We start from the raw sequence: 19388 nt of genomic DNA on the forward strand, positions 1-19388 counted from the left end.
CTACATTACAAATCATTAAAAGCAAAAAAATTAAGATTTTAATGACATATCAGATCTCAATTCATCATATCCTCATGAACGACAGATCAGTGTTTTATGCTACTTACAAATATTTACATATCTTAAAAGACTTCAGTATAGGATCTCTGGTTGAAAAGCACTTTTAATAGTTTACTAGTTACTTTAATAGTTTTCTACAACACCACCAATTCTGTTCCCTGTTTAGATTCTGACACCCTAGATTGCTAACATAATCTCTGGTATCAGAGACCCAAGCTATCAAGAGTCTTCATGTTTTGATATGCATTCCTAATTGTCAGAGGATCATGAGATGAACTGTGTCCATTTTGGTCACCTCAGATTATGCCAGAGTTAAATATTTCATCGGGTACGCTTTTATATTTGAGTACATATATTTTGATTTTCATGTGTTCTTTGTGCAAAACTTGATTCGATCATACAGACAAGCATGAGATAATTTTCACTGCTAGTCCGCAAGATTAATGTGTGGAACAGCTGGCTGTAAAAACAAAAAGTGACACCTATATAAAGTTCAAGCTTCAGCATCACAGTGCCACCGTTTGGCACAATCTATGGTGTGGTCAATAAATCATCACTGGAGATGCTGCTGTTTGTTTTCTTAGACCCTGACACAAATTTTCCCTTTTTGCTCCCCACTATTCAAATCGTGCGTTGACTATAACAATGCGCTTGAAGTTGGTGCCACTGACTGCTACCAGCACAATTGTTTGTGACAGACAAACTATGCCACGTTTCCTCAGTTACACTCTTCCTTCAGTGGAAAACGCAACAATATTCCCTTTTTGGAGCTCTGCTCAGTTAATTGTACCAAGAGGTCTCAAATTACAAGCTGCTATGATGCACCATAAAAATTGAATTAAATTTAAATTTCTTATACTAACATCCAACATTAACCTTTGTCTTACCTGATGGATATTCTCTGCAGTGATGGTTTTGGAAGGACTAGATCTAATGAAGAATACACATATACCAGTTAGGGCAACATCTATTCCCTCTGTCACAAACACTTTAGGTTTCTTGCTCCTTGCCGAGTGAGGATTGGGTCCTGTGCCTGGTAGGCCAAAATGTCCTATAATTTATATGGAAAAAAAAAAGAGTTAGTTGGGTGGAGGGATAGCTCAGTGGTTTGAGCATTGGCCTGCAAAACCCAGCGTTGTGAGTTTTATCCTTGAGGGGGGCCATTTAGGTATCTGGGGCAAAAATCTGTCTGGGGATTGGTCCCCTTTAAGCAGGGGGTTGGACTAGATGAGGTTCCTTCCAACCATGATATTCTATGAATAGCTATGGTAAGATATTCTTTCTAAAGGAAGGAAAGCACTAGCTCAACTTTTCCATACCTAGTACAGGAGCTGCTCCTAAACTGAACTGGGGACAAAAGTTTGTGAAGGGGAGACTGGGGTCTACACCTGATTTAAAAAAAAAAAGTTGTGTAAACTTTCACTAAAAATGGAAAAAACATATTTGGAGTTTTAAGTCAACATGGAAAAGATGCCTCAAATTCAACATGAAAATTTTCATTTGGGTATAGTTTTTGAAAAGTTTAGTTTTGGTTTTCAGGGGACAGACAGATGGAGATGGACACACACATTTTCCTGTGGTGAAGGGCACCATAAAGTAAAGAGGAAAACAGAGGGTGAAAGGAAACCAAACGTATAGCTTTCCCACCATCCCAAAGAAAAACAGATCAAAATTGTTTGGTTCAAAACAAATATTTTGGTTTTGAAATGAGCAAAAAGGTGAAATATGGATATTTGTTATCTTTAAAAAATAGTTTTCATTGAAAAGGGAGAAAGAACTGTGGCCAAATTTATTAAGTTATACTGTTATGTTTTAAGGCATGAGGGACAATACCATGACTAGGAAGAGAAGAGCAAAGCTATCAAGTGCTGAGAAACTCAGCTCTGCCTATGGTATCCATCAGGGACATCTATATGTCCAACTATGTAACCAGTAGTAGATTGAGGGTATGTCTACACTACGAAATTAGGTCGAATTAATAGAAGCCGGTTTTATAGAAATCGGTTGTATACAGCCGATTGTGTGTGTCCCCACATAAAATGCTCTAAGTGCTCTAGTCAGCGGACCGCATCCACAGTACCGACGCTAGCGTCGACTTCCGGAGTGTTGCACTATGGGTAGGTATCCCACAGCTATCCCACAGTTCCCGCAGTCTCCGCCGCCCATTGGAATTCTGGGTTGAGATCCCAATGGCCGAATGATGCAAAACAGTGTCGCGGGAGGTTCTGGGTACATGTCGTCAGGCCCCTCCCCCTCCGTCAGAGCAACGTCAGACAATAGATTCGCGCCTTTTTACCTGCCCCTCCCCCTCCATCAGAGCAACGGCAGACAATTGATTCATGCCTTTTTACCTGGGTTACCTGTGCAGACAACATACCACAGCAAGCATGGAGCCCGCTCAGCTCAGCTCACCGTCACCATATGTCATCTGGGTGCTGGCAGACGTGGGACTGCATTGCTACACAGCAGCAGCAGCTGCCAACTGCCTTTTGGCGGTAGATGGTGCAGCATGACTGGTAGCCTTCATCGGCGATCTGGGTGCTGGCAGCTGTGGGGCTGGCAGCCGTAGGGCTGCATTGCACCAGCCCCTTGCCTTTTGGCAGTAGATGGTGTATTATGACTGGTAACCGTCCTATTACAAGTTGGATCATCGCACATTAGCAGAGTCTTCCCTGAGCAGCAGATCGTGCAACAGGCCTGAAGGCCATCGTGATCATACAGGAAAAACGTGGCTATCAGTCTTAGTACACTAACTGCCAAGTGCCCAGTATTTGCTGCCAAGCACCCAGAAGATGCCGAGGGCTATCAGTCATGCTGCACCGTCGTCTTAAGATGTAAAAAATAGATTTGTTCTGTATTCATTTGCTTCCCCCTCCCTCCGTCAAATCAACGGCCTGCTAAACCCAGGCTTTTGAGTTCAATCTTTGGGGGGACCATTCTGTGTGACAGCTGTTTGTGTTTCTCCCTGATGCACAGCCACCTTTCTTGATTTTAATTCCCTGTACCTGTACGCCATGTCGTCACTCGGCCCTCCCTCCCTCCCGCCCTCCCTCCTTCTCCTGGTCCGTCAGATACTAGTTTCACGCCTTTTTTCAGACCAGGCGCCATAGCTAGCACTGGGATCATGGAGCCCACTCAGATCACCGCGGCAATTATGAGCACTATGAACACCACGCGCATTGTCCTGGAGTATATGCAGAGCCAGGACATGCCAAGGCGAAACCCGGACCACCCAAGGAGGCGATTGCAGCGCGGTGAAGAGAGTGATGAGGAAATTGACATGGACATAGACCTCTCACAAGGCACAGGCCCCAGCAATGTGGAAATCATGGTGTTACTGGGGCAGGTTCATGGCGTGGAACGCCGATTCTGGGCCTGGGAAACAAGCACAGACTGGTGGGACCGCATCATGCTGCAGGTGTGGGACGATTCCCAGTGGCTGTGAAACTTTGGCATGTGTAAGGGCACTTTCATGGAACTTTGTGACTTGCTTTCCCCTGCCCTGAAGCGCCAGAATACCAGGATGAGAGCAGCCCTCACAGTTGAGAAGCGAGTGGCGATAGCCCTGTGGAAGCTTGCAACGCCAGACAGCTACCGGTCAGTCGGGAATCAATTTGGAGTGGGCAAATCTACTGTGGGGGCTGCTGTGATCCTAGTTGCCAGGGCAATGAAAGACCTGGTGATATCAAGGGTAGTGACTCTGGGAAACGTGCAGGCCATAGTGGATGGCTTTGCTGCAATGGGATTCCCAAACTGTGGTGGGGCCATAGACGGAACCCATATCCCTATCTTGGCACCGGAGCACCAAGCCACCGAGTACATAAACCGCAAGGGGTACTTTTCAATGCTGCTGCAAGCCCTGGTGGATCACAAGGGACGTTTCACCAACATCAACGTGGGATGGCCGGGAAAGGTACATGATGCTCGCGTCTTCAGGCACTCTGCTCTGTTTCGAAAGCTGGAGGAAGGGACTTTCTTCCCAGACCAGAAAATAACTGTTGGGGATGTTGAAGTGCCTATCGTGATCCTTGGGGACCCAGCCTACCCCTTAATGCCATGGCTCATGAAGCCGTACACAGGCAGCCTGGACAGGAGTCAGGACCTGTTCAACTACAGGCTGAGCAAGTGCTGAATGGTGGTGGAATGTGCATTTGGACGTTTAAAAGCGTGCTGGCGCAGCTTACTGACTCGCTCAGACCTTAGCAAAAAGAATATCCCCATTGTTATTGCTGCTTGCTGTGCGCACCACAATATCTGTGAGAGTAAGGGGGAGACATTTATGGCGGGGTGGGAGGTTGAGGCAAATCGTCTGGCCGCTGATTACGCACAGCCAGACACCAGGGAGGTTAGAGGAGCACAGCAGGGCGCGGTGCGCATCAGAGAAGCTTTGAAAACGAGTTTTGTGACTGGCCAGGCTACGGTGTGAAACTTCTGTTTGTTTCTCCTTGATGAACCCTCCGCCCCCCCCCACCCGGTTCACTCTACTTCCCTGTAAGCCAACCACCCCACCCTCCCCTTCCCCCATCGAGCATCGCTTGCAGAGGCAATAAAGTCATTGTTACTTCTCATTCATGCATTCTTTATTAATTCATCATACAACTAGGGGGATAATTGCAAAGGTAGCCTGGGATGGGTGGGGGAGGAGGGAAGGAAAAGGACACACTGCAGTTTAAAACTTTAACTCTTATTGAAGGCCAGCCTTCTGATGCTCGGGCAATCATCTGGGGTGGAGTGACTGGGTGGCCGGAGGCCCCCCAATCGTGTTCTTGGGCATCTGGGTGAGGAGGCTATGGAACTTGGGGAGGAGGGCTGTTGGTTACACAGGGGCTGTAGCGGCGGTCTCTGCTCATGCTGCCTTTCCTGCAGCTCAACCATACGCTGGAGCATATCAGTTTGATGCTCCAGCAGCCGGAGCATCGACTCTTGCCTTCTGTCTGCAAGCTGACGCCACCTATCATCTTCAGCCCGCAACTTGCTCTGTTCATCCCGCAATTCAGCACGCCACCTCTCCTCTCGTTCATATTGTCCTTTTCTGTAATCAGACATTGACTGCCTCCACGCATTCTGCTGTGCTCTGTCAGCGTGGGAGGACATCTGTAGCTCGGTGAACATGTCATCATGCGTCCTACATTTTCTCTTTCTAATCTTCACTAGCCTCTGTGAAGGAGAAACATTTGCAGCTGGTGGAGGAGAAGGGAGAGGTGGTTAAAAAAGACACATTTTAGAGAACAATGGGTACACTCTTTCACGTTAAATTTTGCTGTTCACATTACACAGCACATGTGCTTTCGTTACAAGGTCGCATTTTTCCTCTTATATTGAGGGCCTGCCGGTTTGGTGTGAGAGATCACTCACGCAGTGCCAGGCCACAGATTTCAGCTTGCAGGCAGCCATGGTAAGACACAGTCTTTTGGCTTTTTTAACCTTCTTAACATGTGGGAATGGTTTCAAACAGTAGCGCCCTCATTTCCCATACCAAGCACCCGTTGGGTTGGCCATTTAAAATGGGTTTGCAATGTAAAAGGAGGGGCTGCGGTTTCAGGGTTAACATGCAGCACAAACCCAACTAACTCCCCTCCCCCACACACCCAATTCTCTGGGATAATCACTTCACCCCTCTCCCCGACCGCATGGCTAACAGCGGGGAATATTTCTGTTCAGCAGAGCAGGAACGGGCACCTCTGAATGTCCCCTTAATAAAATTGCCCCATTTCAACCAGGTGACCGTGAATGATATCACTGTCCTGAGGATAACAAAGAGCGATAAGGAATGGATGTTGTCTGCCTGCCAGCAAACACCGGGACCATACGCTGCCATGCTTTGTTATGCAATGATTCCAGATTACGTGCTACTGGCCTGGCGTGGTAAAGTGTCCTACCATGGCGGACGGGATAAGGCAGCCCTCCCCAGAAACCTTTTGCAAAGGCTTTGGGAGTATATCCAGGAGAGTTTTCTGGAGATGTCCCTGGAGGATTTCCGCTCCATCCCCATACACGTTAACAGACTTTTCTAGTAGCTGTACTGGCCGCGATTGCCAGGGCAAATTAATCATTAATCATTAAGCACGCTTGCTTTTAAACCATGTGTAATATTTACAAAGGTACACTCATCAGAGGTCCCCTGTGTGCCCTCAGGGTCTGGGAGCACGCCTTGGGTGAGTTTGGGGGTTACTGGTTCCAGGTCCAGGGTGATAAACATATCCTGGCTGTTAGGGAAACCGGTTTCTCCGCTTCCTTGCGGCTGTGAGCTATCTACATTTTCTCCATCCTCATCTTCCTCGTACCCCGAACCCCGAACCCACTTCCCTGTGTGTTTCTCCAGTGAGGGAGTCATAGCACACGGTTGGGGTAGTGGTGGCTGCACCCCCTAGAATGGCATGCAGCTCCGCGTAGAAGCGGCAAGTTTGCGGCTCTGCCCCGGACCTTCCGTTTGCTTCTCTGGCTTTGTGGTAGGCTTGCCTTAGCTCCTTAATTTTCACGCGGCACTGCTGTGCGTCCCTGTTATGGCCTCGGTCCTTCATGGCCTTGGAGACCTTTTCTAATATTTTGACATTTCGTTTACTGCTTCGGAGTTCAGCCAGCAGTGATTCATCTCCCCATATGGCGAGCAGATCCCGTACCTCCCGTTCTGTCCATGCTGGAGCACTTTTGCGATCCTGGGACACCATCATGGTTACCTGTGCTGATGAGCTCTGCGTGGTCACCTGTGCTCTCCACGCTGAGCAAACAGGAAATGAAATTCAAACGTTCGCGGGGCTTTTCCTGTCTATCTGGCCAGTGCATCTGAGTTGAGAGTGCTGTCCAGAGCGGTCACAATGAAGCACTGTGGGATAGCTCCCGGAGGCCAATAACGTCGAATTTCATCCACACTACCCCAATTCCGACCCCCTAAGGCCGATTTTATCGCTAATCCCCTCGTCGGAGGTGGAGTAAAGAAACCGGTTTAAAGGGCCCTTTAAGTCGAAAGAAAGAGCTTCGTCGTGTGAACATGTCCAGGCTTAATTCGATTTAACGCGGCTAAAGTCGACCTAAACTCATAGTGTAGACCAGGCCTGAGTCTCATTTGTTTATTTCTTATGCACATGAATAGTCACTAAGTAAACAGTAATATTGCTTGTACTCGCAAGGTTACCTCAGATTAAGGGATACATAATTGTGCCAGCAAAAGGCTAAAAAGAAGTTTGCAGAAAATTTTTTAGAGGTGATTAATCAGAGTTAAGAACAAGGAGAGATGGCCAGTGAGACCACCAAGGTGGCACAGCAACAAGTCAGAGTTAAGCAGAATATGGGGTAGTTAAGTTACCTTTCTTTGGGGGTAAAGACCTACACCATATAGTTACCCTTTGCAAGCAGTGGATGTGAGGAATTGTTTGAAAGATATCCCAATAAGATGGTGATTTGAGAGTGTTAATAATGAGCTAGAGCTTAAACAAGCATCTGAATAATAGGATCACACTTCCATCCTCAAGTTTGGCCAAGATCATAAAGCAACAACTTTGTGTTTATTAATGGAAACTAGAAGTACTCCTACTAAGTGATTGGGTTGGGAGAAGGAAAACGATTACATTTTTATAGTTTAACTTTAGGTTATAAATTAACTTCCTCTACCCTTTTTCCCAGTTCATTTGCAAAGTAAATGTCAAAAACCTAAGGGCCTCATTACAATACAAATTAAACCATGTAGTTAGGTTAGTAGGGGTTTTTTTTTTTTTTTTGCCCTTAAGATACTCAAAGCAAAACTTTTGTTTTGCCTTGTCACTCAAGAACTTAATGAACCTTTTTCAGCAATGTACCAACATCAGGTCAATAAGCCTGGGAAAAAGGAGGTCATTCATTCAATATGCATGAGTAATTTCTTTAATCTTCTGATGGTGTAATGTGATCATATTTGTGAGCCACAAGAAAAGAAAAAATAATTACTAAAGGTTAGTAAAGTTTTTATCTACTTGAGTAGATAAAAAATAATTTGTGAAGACACACGTGTGTATAAATATATTTGCGCATATGTCAAAGCCAAATGGTATACAGTTGCTTTCAGCCTACACTGAAAGTAGTTAATTTTACCTAATTATAATAGTGCCTCAAGACATGTTTAAGACAGAAAAGAGAACCTAACCTTTTAACCTTTTTCCCACTCCCTGAGTTGATTTTCAAGACTGAGATTTTTCTTTCTGTCTTCACTTAGTTTTTAATAGATACTTCCAAGCCTCCCAGTTTCTAGGGATTTAGGTTTTTAAAGAACAAATGGTATCAGAGTTTCTGCTCATTTTCTATTAGCACTAAGTTTTAATGACACTCACAATGCATTCAGAAATAATTTTGCTAATTTGCATTATTAATTGCTTGCCTAATAGACTTTACAGCAAGAGAGAGCAATACGTTTACATCTCCTCTACATTTTGATTAATGGACTTTTTTGTAAATTGTATTTTGAACGGAGAGAAAAGTTGACTATTATTGCGTAATGTGATGGTGCGAAACTGAGTACACACAACATTCCGTTATTCAAGACATTATTGATTAAAAATTTCATTCTCCTTACCTCATACATTTCCTGCCAAAAATCAGACTGATGAACTGTAAGAATTTCTGGAGGTAGATTACAGATTTTAAAACAGGAACTATTTCTTCTGATATAAAAGGTGTAACCTTTCCCACAGTTGGCGCTATAGGCAATAGCCTGGTAAGAAACCCAATATGATTTCGGTGTAGTAGCCAGGAGAGTAAAGCAAGCTGCTGGGCTTCTTAGCAGGATGTAACCACCAAATAGTATAAGGTATGCCACTGGGTTCCCTTCCCCTTTTTTGGTATTGCTCTTTGCTAGTAAATGTCACAGATTTTGAAGCTGTCCTATAATATTCTCCTTTCTTCTCTCGTTACCCATCAGATGTTTTCACGTCCCTCTTTGCCATCTGTTAGCTTCTCCCTCTTTTTATCAAACTAGCTCCATCCCTCAGTACCTCACCTCCATATACAGTCAACCCATTCCTCCACTCTACAACATCCACCCTACTTCAAAATTTAATCTTCTAGCTCCAAGTGTAATTACACCAGGTGTAACTCTGTCAGTCACTGGCACACAGGTGTAAGGCAACCTGACTGAGGTTCAGAGTGACTTATATGTCACTTGAAGCTGGTAAATTCAGGAGAATCACCCTTCTAAATTATTTCCATCCCTCTGCAAATGCTTCACTTTTGAATATAATTCAGTTTATCTACTCTGTTTAAGGTTACACAGACACACAGCTACCATATCATGGAGCATCATCAGGGTTAGTTTATTGCATATGTGCAATACATCCTTGGCATTCACAGAATTTAAGTGGAGGGAAATTAGAAGCATGTGATTTAACAAGATTTCAGGTGCCTTGATCCTCACTTTATTTAAATTGGAAAATAGCTATGTTTAAATATCACCTAGCACAACTCAGGATGTGACATGTTACAGTAAAGCAAATAGTACTATTACAAGTTACTTAACCAGTTTCAGGTGTCTCCACATCTTGATAGTAGAACATGATATGACGAAATCCTTCAATGGCCAAGAACTTATTGATGCGCTCAATCTGTTAAAAGGTTAGATCATTTACATACCTTTCCTACTTATTTACTGGATAGCTTAGCAGCATTCACAAAATCAAGCCTGAAGTACATGCATTTTAGCATCATTGTTAATATGAAAGTTAAGCCATTATGTAAGGCCCAATTCTGCCACTTTTATTGAAGCTGAGTTGCTTCTATCCAGGGCCACCCAGAGGATTCAGGGGGCCTGGGGCAAAGCAATTTCGGGGGCCCCCTTCCATAAAAAAAGTTGCAATACTATAGAATACTATATTCTTGTGGGGGCCCCTGGGGCAAATTACCCCACTTCCCCCCTTCCTCCCCCCCGCCCCAATGGCCCTGCTTCTACCCCTGCCAATAAATCTACTTAATTAAATGGGGTTACTCAAACTGGTAATTACTGTGTAACGTGAGGAAAAGTAGTAGGATCAGGCCCTTATTTAAGTCAGCCATACGTCAGCCATTTACTCTGTTTCTCCACCACCACAGTTTTAAAGGATGAACTACATTGATTGGCTAATAATTAGCAAAATGTAGCTGCTGTTCCTAAGCAGTATGGCAGCAGCTTTTTGGATGTAGCCATGTTTGAGCCTCAAGGGGGAATTTCATAACTATGTCCAGATTTAAGACGACCAAGAATGCCCTGCTCCTCTAGCTTCCTTGAGCTACATCTTTGGGATGTTCTACTTTAGGTAACTGTCCCATAGGCCCTTTAGGGCTTGTGGTGGGGCGACTGCCCCACGCCCGGAGAGGATGGGCTGCGGCAGGCCCAGGCGCCTGCGTAGATGCGCAGCCAATCAGAGAAGGGCTTACTGGGAGCCAGAGGACAGATTGGAGCCAGCCAATCAGGGGCCAGTTCAGCCATATAAAAGACTGCTCAGGGCGAGAGCAGTCAGTCTGTCACAGGTCTTCAGAGGGGAAGGTCTGTCTCCAGAGCTGGGAGGCCAGCACCATGGACAGCGCAGTGCAGGCCAGCCTTAGAGAGCGGGAGAAGGTTCTATCAGTAGCCTGCCAGGCGGCAGGTCTGGAAGGAAAAGGCCTAGTGGGGAGAAGGGCCGTTGGGGAAGCGGTCCAGAGGAGTAGTCAGAGGAGGAAGGAGAAGGAGGACAGCAAGGCTGTCGCTAGAGGGCCTCTGGACTGGGACTCAGAGTGGTGGGTGGGCCTGAGTCCCCTCCCTTTCCCCCCTTTTTGTTCCCTTTGGCCATATGCTCAGCCATAGGCCACAGGGAGCGGCCAGCTGGAACCATGCCCAATCCTGGACTGTAGGGATTGGATTTAAAGGTGTGAGACTATTGATCACCTTCTTCCCCGCCCCCCCCCCCCCGAAGGGGGTGTGAATGGACAGAAGGACACTGTCGGAGGGCAGTGTTCCAGAAAGAGGACCCTGTGGGTCGGGAGCACAGCAGGTCCACATGCTAACCCCTGGTGGGATGACAGATGGGACACCACCAGAAGGAGGCGCTCTACTGGATCGAACAGATTCCTCGCGGCGACCAGTAGGAGACGCTGTGGTGGTGAGTCCCAACCCTGTCACAGGGCTCTATAAAAGGTAATCAGCAGCTTATTCACCCAGCCATTAACTGGCAGTCAGGGGGCTCAGGGTACAGAACCTATGCTTAATATTCTTTTATAGTGGCTATATTGGACATGTAGGGGGTGTTTCTTAGCACATCCACAAATAGCCCCTAAAGGGTGTGGCTTCTCTTAGATGGACAACAGCTTCTGCTGAAAGTGTCCTTTCTTACTGCTGAAGTGGGAGTGCAGGTGACATCACTATGATTACAGATCACTGACAATGGGTCACTGAGAATCTCCCACAGAGCAAGTACTTCAATTTTGCAAGATCCTAGAGAAGCTCCCTCTACTAATCAGATGCATCACATTCAAAAGTCTGGGTTTAACCCCAGATTGATCTTCCATTCTGTTAAGGCCCAAATGTGAACATGGGAAATGAAGGGCTCCATTAAACATGGAAAGGGAGTTACTTCTTTCCTAATGAAGTTAACCTCTCTTGTAAACTTTGCAAATTCTCAATTATGTATTTTAAACTGGAAGTGCAATATAGCTGAACTTGAGTGCAAGATGAGGGAAAAGTAATCAGAAGAGTCTGGTGATCCAGAGGCACGTACAAGTTAACTGATAGCTGCTATAAAAGTTACTATTGTAACTCTGAAGCCAAAAAATGTGCTACAGACTCTACAGAGGTAAAATTCAACATACCTGGTTACCCTCAAGAATAGCATCTTCCACTTCAGCTTTGTCCAGGTCCACGCATGAAGCAACAATATCCAATATATAATCATGCCTGCCATCCAGCTGAGCTCTTTTGGCCTCCTTCTCCTCCTTGAGCTTTTGCTGTAAGAAAACATTGACCATTGGGAGAAAAGTTAGAACTGCTAAAGTGATTTGTACAACTTAATTTGCTCACTTTTCAAGCTACATCTCCTTCTTTTGGTGTTTACTTACAGCTGACCTATTTTTAGGCCCCAACCTATACTTGTGAAAAGTTATGAAATTTAAAGTTTTACAACTAATTTACTTGGTTCAACCATCCAATTTAGCCTACGACTTTATAAACTAAGCGTATTATATAGCATCATGTATTCCTATCAGAGGCCTTCTCTGGAGGAAATTGCATGAGGTACCATCCATATCAGGCTACATAAATCTATCACAATTCTCAGCTCCTAAAGCCACTAGTCCCTGTTTTTTCAGACTATTTACATATGCTGTTTAGATCAGGACATGATTCCAACACATCCTATTTGTTATTCATGTAGGATTGCTAAGGTTTTGTGCAGTAAAAGGACAAAGAAGCTAACTGAGGTGCTTGGGATTTCACACATTATCTCTTTAGTATAAGGAGATGTAATACAAGCAATAAGCTTGAAGATACACAAGTGTTTACAAATGCAGTTAGCTCCTGCTATTAGATTGGTTTTTCAAATACTATACCTCAGCTTCTAATTAAATTGAATCCCATATGCAACACATCTCATTTGGTTAGAGACAAAATAACCTTCTGGAATAGTTGCTGGTATTATTGTGCTTGCAGATCACATGAATTAATATTATTTCATTTTCAATAGAAATTTAGAATTATATTTTGTTGGTGGTAAATCCAAACTTAATTTCCCCAGTGATAATGGAGACTCCAGTAATTCTAGAGCATGAATGCAAGTAATATAGCCAGAAGCTGTAGCAGATCCAATAGGCCTTGCATAATTGAAATTATTCCTTTATGTAAATATCCTTCCTAATTACTGCACGATCTTATAGAAGAATTTGTAAAAATTTCTTTAAGTTCTAGAGACACTTGTTTAGAATGCTTGAATGTGTGGGGACAGAATTCTTTTCTGTTAACTTATAAAATAGGTGACTGTTTTCATTAGGTTGATATGGTTGAAGAAGGCAATGGTAGTAAAATATTAGTTTTGTGCACGTTAAGCACAATCTTTTATCATATCTCAACTCGTTTGGTCCCTGGAAACTACAAAAGGATAAAACAAATGACAATGTGCTATACGCTGCAATCTATGGGCTTCGCTCTGTGAGGTGGATAATCCTTGTTTTACAAAGAGAGATTTTTAACTATAAAATGGCATCTCACATTTGTCAGCATTATTTTGCTCATTTTGTCCTTTTTAAAAAAAAGTTGTCACATGATTTGAGCTCAATGTTCATTTACCCATGAAGCTGGTTAGCAAACTGATAGAGGGTGAAGTTCCTCCCTGGGATGGGGGTCTATTGCAATTTCTTTGCCCCACCCCCGCTGGAGGCAGTGCCACCCTGACACCCCCTGCCTAGGAAAAAGCCACTCAACCCAGGGTACCACAATTATTAGTTCTCTAATGGCCAGGCAGAAACAGTAACCAGTCAGAAGTCGCCAGGCAAGTTAAGAATGCTTCAAGCCAGGATGAGTGTGGATAGAGCTGGGACAAGAGAGGAATTCCCCAGTCTCATCCAGAAATGTGGGGCCAGGTTAGGGCCTTTGTTTCCAGCACTGCGAACAAGCAACTACATTTTTGTTTACTAGTTTAAAGTTATAGACCACCAAATTGTATTTTTGTTTGTTCATTAACCACTTAAAAATTGAGACCATGTTCCCTGCCAGAGTTCTTCAGCTCCAGGCATGCTGCCACAACTTGGTAGTAGAAATGGAATCGACTTCACCCCTTTTCCAGGAAGGGGGCCATGGAAGATCCCTTACAACTCCTGGCTCAGCAACTGCCGACCCAGGTGGAGAACCAGCAACTGAAGAACAGGAGGCCTAGTGGGCCACCCAGCTGCAGCAGAGAGCTCCTCAAGCCACTTCTGCTGTTGCAGAAATGATAGCAACAGCATTTCCAGGAGGTCATGCTTCAGTAAGTCACCAGCTGCTCCCCATCTGAAGCAACACCACTAGGGCTGGATATAATCCTCTCCAAATTAAAGCTCACTGATGATCTTGAGCCCTATCTCATCATGTTTGAGCAGGTAGCCCCAGTAGCTAAGTGGATGAAGACTACCTGGGCCATGCAAATAGATCCCTTTCTGTCTGGGGATGCTGCTTACCAGGCCTTGATGACAACGCCACCAAGGACTATGACATCCTGAAAGCTGCTATATTCAATCAACTGAGGGCATCCCTGAAGATATACCGCCACCAGTTCTAGAGCACAAACCAAGGTTGTTCCCCAATGCCTAAAGGATTGGGTCAACCACTGGCTTCAGCCAGAATACTGTTCTTCAGAGACTACAGACTCAGTATTGCTGGATTGATATCCAGAGGTCTTGCAGCCTTTGTCAGACCTGGGAACACAGACAGAATCTTCGAGTCACTGTCAGCTGCCATCCAACTCAGAGGAATTTGAGGGCAGGCTAGCTGTGCAAGGATGATGGACATAGGCCTAGAGGGCCACAGGCCTAACCACATGAGGAGTCAGCTTTGGTTATCAGGAAGGAACTGGAGAAGTCCCAGAATAAGGAGCAGCCTTCTACTAAACCCCCAGGAGGCTCTCCGAGACACTGCCCCATGAACCGCTTGAAGAGGAGCATGTAGAATCATGACCAGCAGGAGGCAACTGAGGATCCCCTAACTGGACAGTCATCTGTTTTCAGTGGGGGAAACCTGGGCATCTTAGCTGTTTGTGCCGTCTCATGGGCTGCAATTACTTGGTGTCTCTTGAACCAAACAGAGGACAATTGTAGCTCAAGTATGCCTTGGGACAGTGTTGAGGCTAATAGGCTTAGGATGCTCCCAAACCTTAGCGTGGGAAAACCTACTAGACCCAGAGAAACCACAGTAGGATGACTGGTATTCAATACCTCCTCAAGTTTCTGTACAGCATATACAATGCCTCCCTTTTGCTTGCTGCTAGGTAACAAGATGCTAGTGAATACAATGTTCTTGACAGTTATGTTATTCTTATGGCTAGTCTATTTGTTTTCTTATGTGCTATTCAGAGTTGATGATACAGACATGCCTGAAGGCTAGTAAAACATTAATAAAGTGTTTACATTTAAATACTGTTGGCACACAAAACTACAGTTAATATAAACCTAATCAGCTTGAGTAATTCTCAAAAAAGAGGACTCTCTCTCATCATTACGCTTTATAGCTCCTGAATTTCCCATTGAACTCCTAGGTTGCAACACTTCATAAACCTACTTGCAAACTCAGACATGGAGTTACTGACTTTTATTAACTCAGCCTGTGTACTTAATTTAATACACATCTTATACACCTACTCAAACTCATAGTCAAAAAATTACAAAAGGTTGGTCGGCAAAGTTTCTGAGTGCCTATTTTCCTACAGATCAGTACTTTCCTGTAGGAAATCTGTTGAGCAGTTTATGAAATATTCAAACAAATATTTGGAAATAAGACCTCAAATAATCCTATGTGTTACTCCTTTCTATTCAATTAAGATATACCAGGGCTCAACTGGGCTAATTGTTTTCTGACATGGCTTTAAAATGGTTATCCACAGTCTATTTCTCTTTACAAAGTTTTGTCATTTAAAAGACAGCATAAAGATAACAGGATCAACTAATGCTCAAGATTATTTTATTATCTGATGCAAAATTCACCACAACCATCAAATATACCCTTCCAGCTACTGGCTGGAGTTAGGTTGATAGGGAGCCTTAATTGTGGATTTCCTTAACTTAAGGTTTTAAACTGAAAAGAAATCTAAACTAACTTTTGAATTCTTGTTTTGGGGTAATTACACCCTAGCTATACTATATTGTGCCTTAGTTATGGTGCTGGCTGGGTCTATGTGTGGTATATGCACCCGCAGCCCCTAATGGGTGAGAGACCTCACAGCAGGGAAAACCCCTGACTCAGGAAGTAACCTTTAGAGAAAGGCCCAAGGACGAAAAGCAAAAGTGTTCTGAGTCAGCAGCAGGAGGGGAGCTGTCTCTGGTCCCTGTTCCAGTAATAAATTGTCTACTCTTACGGAACTTGTACCTGTGACATCATTCCAGGGACTCTGCCTGGAGACCACAAAGTCACACATCAATATTTCATCCTAAATTACTGATATATACTCCATTTTAATTTAGTCTGAGCATTCTTTTTTTTAAAATGTTAATATATATGCTGACATTAAACAAGAATCCAGAGAAAGAGCTATCATGCTATATTTCTAATGATATGAAGGCAAATATCTATCGCAGCATTGCCTTTCACATTTTAGGGCCTGATTCACCCATATGTCCAGGCTGCTTTATGCTGCTCTAGAGCAGTGCAAGGCAGTCATGGCATATTAGCCAGTTTAACTGGATTTACAGCTGCTAGCATTGCCAGATTTACACCTTTACTCTATTTACACCTTTTCCCCCTCTTATCTTCCCTGTTGAGTAGATCTGGTACGACAGGTTTTTAAAAGTACAGCTAGGACTAAGTATCTTTGCCAAAAATAAGTTTCACCTTCAAAGTAGGCTGGTGCATAAACCTTTCAAAAGAAAATTGTGAAAAGTTCTCTTAGAAAATGGCTGCCATCAGTTGTTCACAAGTGAGTTAAGGCCACAACTGCCCTTAGCAAAGATGGCTGCTATCTCCCATTGCTCTCCATAAGAGCAAAACCAACCTGCCATCACCAAAGATGGCATCCTCCATGCTTTCATATCAACACTTAGCAATAAATGAATGGAGACGGTGGCCATCTTTTCTTATGACAGTCAGTGGCCTCCATCCCAGTGAAACAGTGAGTTATGGTGGCAATTTTGAAATTAGTATTCTCAGTTTCTCTACAAATTGTTCTTCGGCTGAAGAATAATCTTTCAATTACGAATAACAAGGAAACAAACATTTATGTATCACGGTCACTTTATCCATTTCACCCACATCTGAGGTTTCACTTCTGTACCTGCTTCTGTGTAGAAAGACAATGCCTGTGCTTACATCATTGAGGACTAAGAAAGGTCTGATACTTTCAACAGGATGCCTGCCTGACTGGTTACATAAGTTTGAAGCTATACACATAATGAAACAGATGCGTGTAGTCAATGAGGCAAGAGTCAAATAACAGCAAAGAAAGATTCTCCACTGCTTTTTTTCATTAGTATACACTGTTCAAGATCTGCACTGACTGAGGCAGGGTTCCTGTAAAAAAAAAAAATATATATATATAGTAATGCCATTTCACTGAAGACTTATTGTCATGTATATGCATGAATAGCAGAGTTAATTTGCATGAACAGTACTTTTGAGTACTCCACTTTAAAGAATATTCAGGCTGCCAAGTATTTCATGTGCAGTTTGTTCCTTTTTCATCATTCATGAAATCCTAACTTTTATGGGGAAATAGCCTTCTCCTGATACTGATTCCACGTTAAAATTGGAATTCCCGATTAAATGGTAATGACATTCTCTTCCCACACATTAGAATGATTCACTTGGTATTAGTAATTTCCATCCAATGGAGCACACAATTTGTTCTTGCGATATCCAATTCTACACACAAGGATAAATCAAGCCTCGTATACTTACAACTGCCACTAAAAACTATTGAACAACGTATGTTGGGTTTTTATAGATATGCACAATATAATTTTATAATGTTCTAGTAATATCCATTAAGCACATATTATCAATATAACATTATATTGCATATATATTTCTAGTAGTTACATTGGCTGAATTGGTTTGTCTTTTTATAATCCTATTCACTTATGCTAAGCACCCCTAGCACTTTATAAAGCTGAAGACAGCTTTGGCATTAGAAAGTAAGAAACATGTCAAAGGCACAATACATTAATGTTCTGCCTCACTACAAGCTTGGGAGATACCTTCACGGATCAGTACCTAGAATTCTGGTATCCAAAACAAAGATAATGAAGGGACAGAACAACAAGTTAAGGAACTGGTACAAACTGATGGGTCTAATTTTAGTGATGTGTAATGAGTTTTGTAACTTGTAAAGTCATCCTATAAAACACTCCTAGCTGGAATGTGTAACTTTGGCAGCACACCTTCTGTGTAAGATGAATGTAGCAATGCTACACAAGACAGCTTCCAGGAAACTATCATATTAAATCTTTTTTCCTGTACTATACTATTATTGACTTTTACAATAAACCTGACTGATATTGGTTATGTGGTCTCTTGAGTATATTTTATAACAAACCAAAGTGTGGTCAAGCAATTGACCATGAAATTTATCAACAAGGTAGTCTCCACCAAAACTTATTTTATAGTACAAATCAATTCCAAAGCTTTCAAGTATACTAATGTGTCACATAAGCCAATTTTTATATACCCAGCCTGTCTGCTGTAACAAGGCCCATGATTTAAGGAAATACTGTGTGGTCTACATTTTCTGCTCATCCTCTTTGATTAAGGATTTAATTTTGTGCGCTATATAAAAATCACTAAGTATCTAAATGCTGACTGTTCTTTCAAAATGAGTCCAGATCAGCAGTTAAGTTCAGCTCAGTTTCATGTGCAAATCAATTAAAGACAACAGGGAACAGCACAGTTTGATCCCATATGCTGCTTTTAATTTCCAATTTCAACAGAATTAGCGTACATGTCACATTTTCACTGAAAAATGTCTTTAGCCAAAAGTTTGGAATCATAGACATTGTGGTTTCAAAGTGACAGAGTACCTTATCTTGTTAAAACATACTGGAAAATTAGCTTAATACAGCATAGCAACAGTATCACTTTTTCACATAAAGGCTATCTGATGCAAATTTCAACTATTTGATTCTGCTAAATAAGAAAAGCCAAAACCTCAGGCTTCATACATGAAAATAAAGAGGTACATTAGTCTTTTACATTCATATCCCAGCTCCACAATAACCCAGCTAATTATAAAAAGATTTGAGGACAGCACAAAGAGACGGCAGTGATCATTTCTGCTCCACCAGACCTTTGGAAATTCCAGCGAGTAAAAATATCCATTGAGCAATACAAGCTACTATGAGCACAAACAACTTACCCTCTGCTGTATACATAGGTAAGAGTTCAATTCCACATCTGTGCCCTTATCTTCAAGGCATACAATGGTCTCTGGAATATCCTGGACCCAGGTCACCTGAAGCTCTCAGACTAAGACTAGTCAACAAATCCCCTCCATATTCACAGTGAACTGTCCATAGCACAGGGAAAGCTCATCTGTACTCGACAAAGGCTTCTCAGGGGCCAGTCCAAGGCAATGGAATGAACTCCCAAAGAATCTTAGAGCACTTCACTCACCACTTTTTTCAACACTTAGACCTTGTCTTCAGTAACTAACAGACAGACAAGATAAATAAACTGTTCTGATAGAATATAA

The 19388-nt window shown here is 43.1% G+C and overlaps 1 protein-coding gene across 1 annotated transcript in view; it reads right to left on the reverse strand.

Moving 5' to 3' along the window:
- DNAH5 (dynein axonemal heavy chain 5) overlaps window positions 1-11982 on the reverse strand; it is a 212461-nt gene extending 200479 nt beyond the window's left edge. The window contains exons 1-3 of the mRNA XM_034759516.1: window positions 11842-11982; window positions 9542-9626; window positions 948-1111 (exon numbers count right to left, since the gene is read on the reverse strand). Coding sequence (XP_034615407.1) covers window positions 948-1111; window positions 9542-9578 — 201 coding nt within the window. The 5' untranslated portion in view covers window positions 9579-9626; window positions 11842-11982. The remainder of the gene's footprint in view (window positions 1-947; window positions 1112-9541; window positions 9627-11841) is intronic.
- Between the last annotated feature and the right edge of the window lie 7406 nt (window positions 11983-19388).

The sequence above is a fragment of the Trachemys scripta genome, chromosome 2, assembly GCF_013100865.1.
Source record: "Trachemys scripta elegans isolate TJP31775 chromosome 2, CAS_Tse_1.0, whole genome shotgun sequence".
Taxonomy (NCBI): Eukaryota; Metazoa; Chordata; order Testudines; family Emydidae; genus Trachemys; species Trachemys scripta.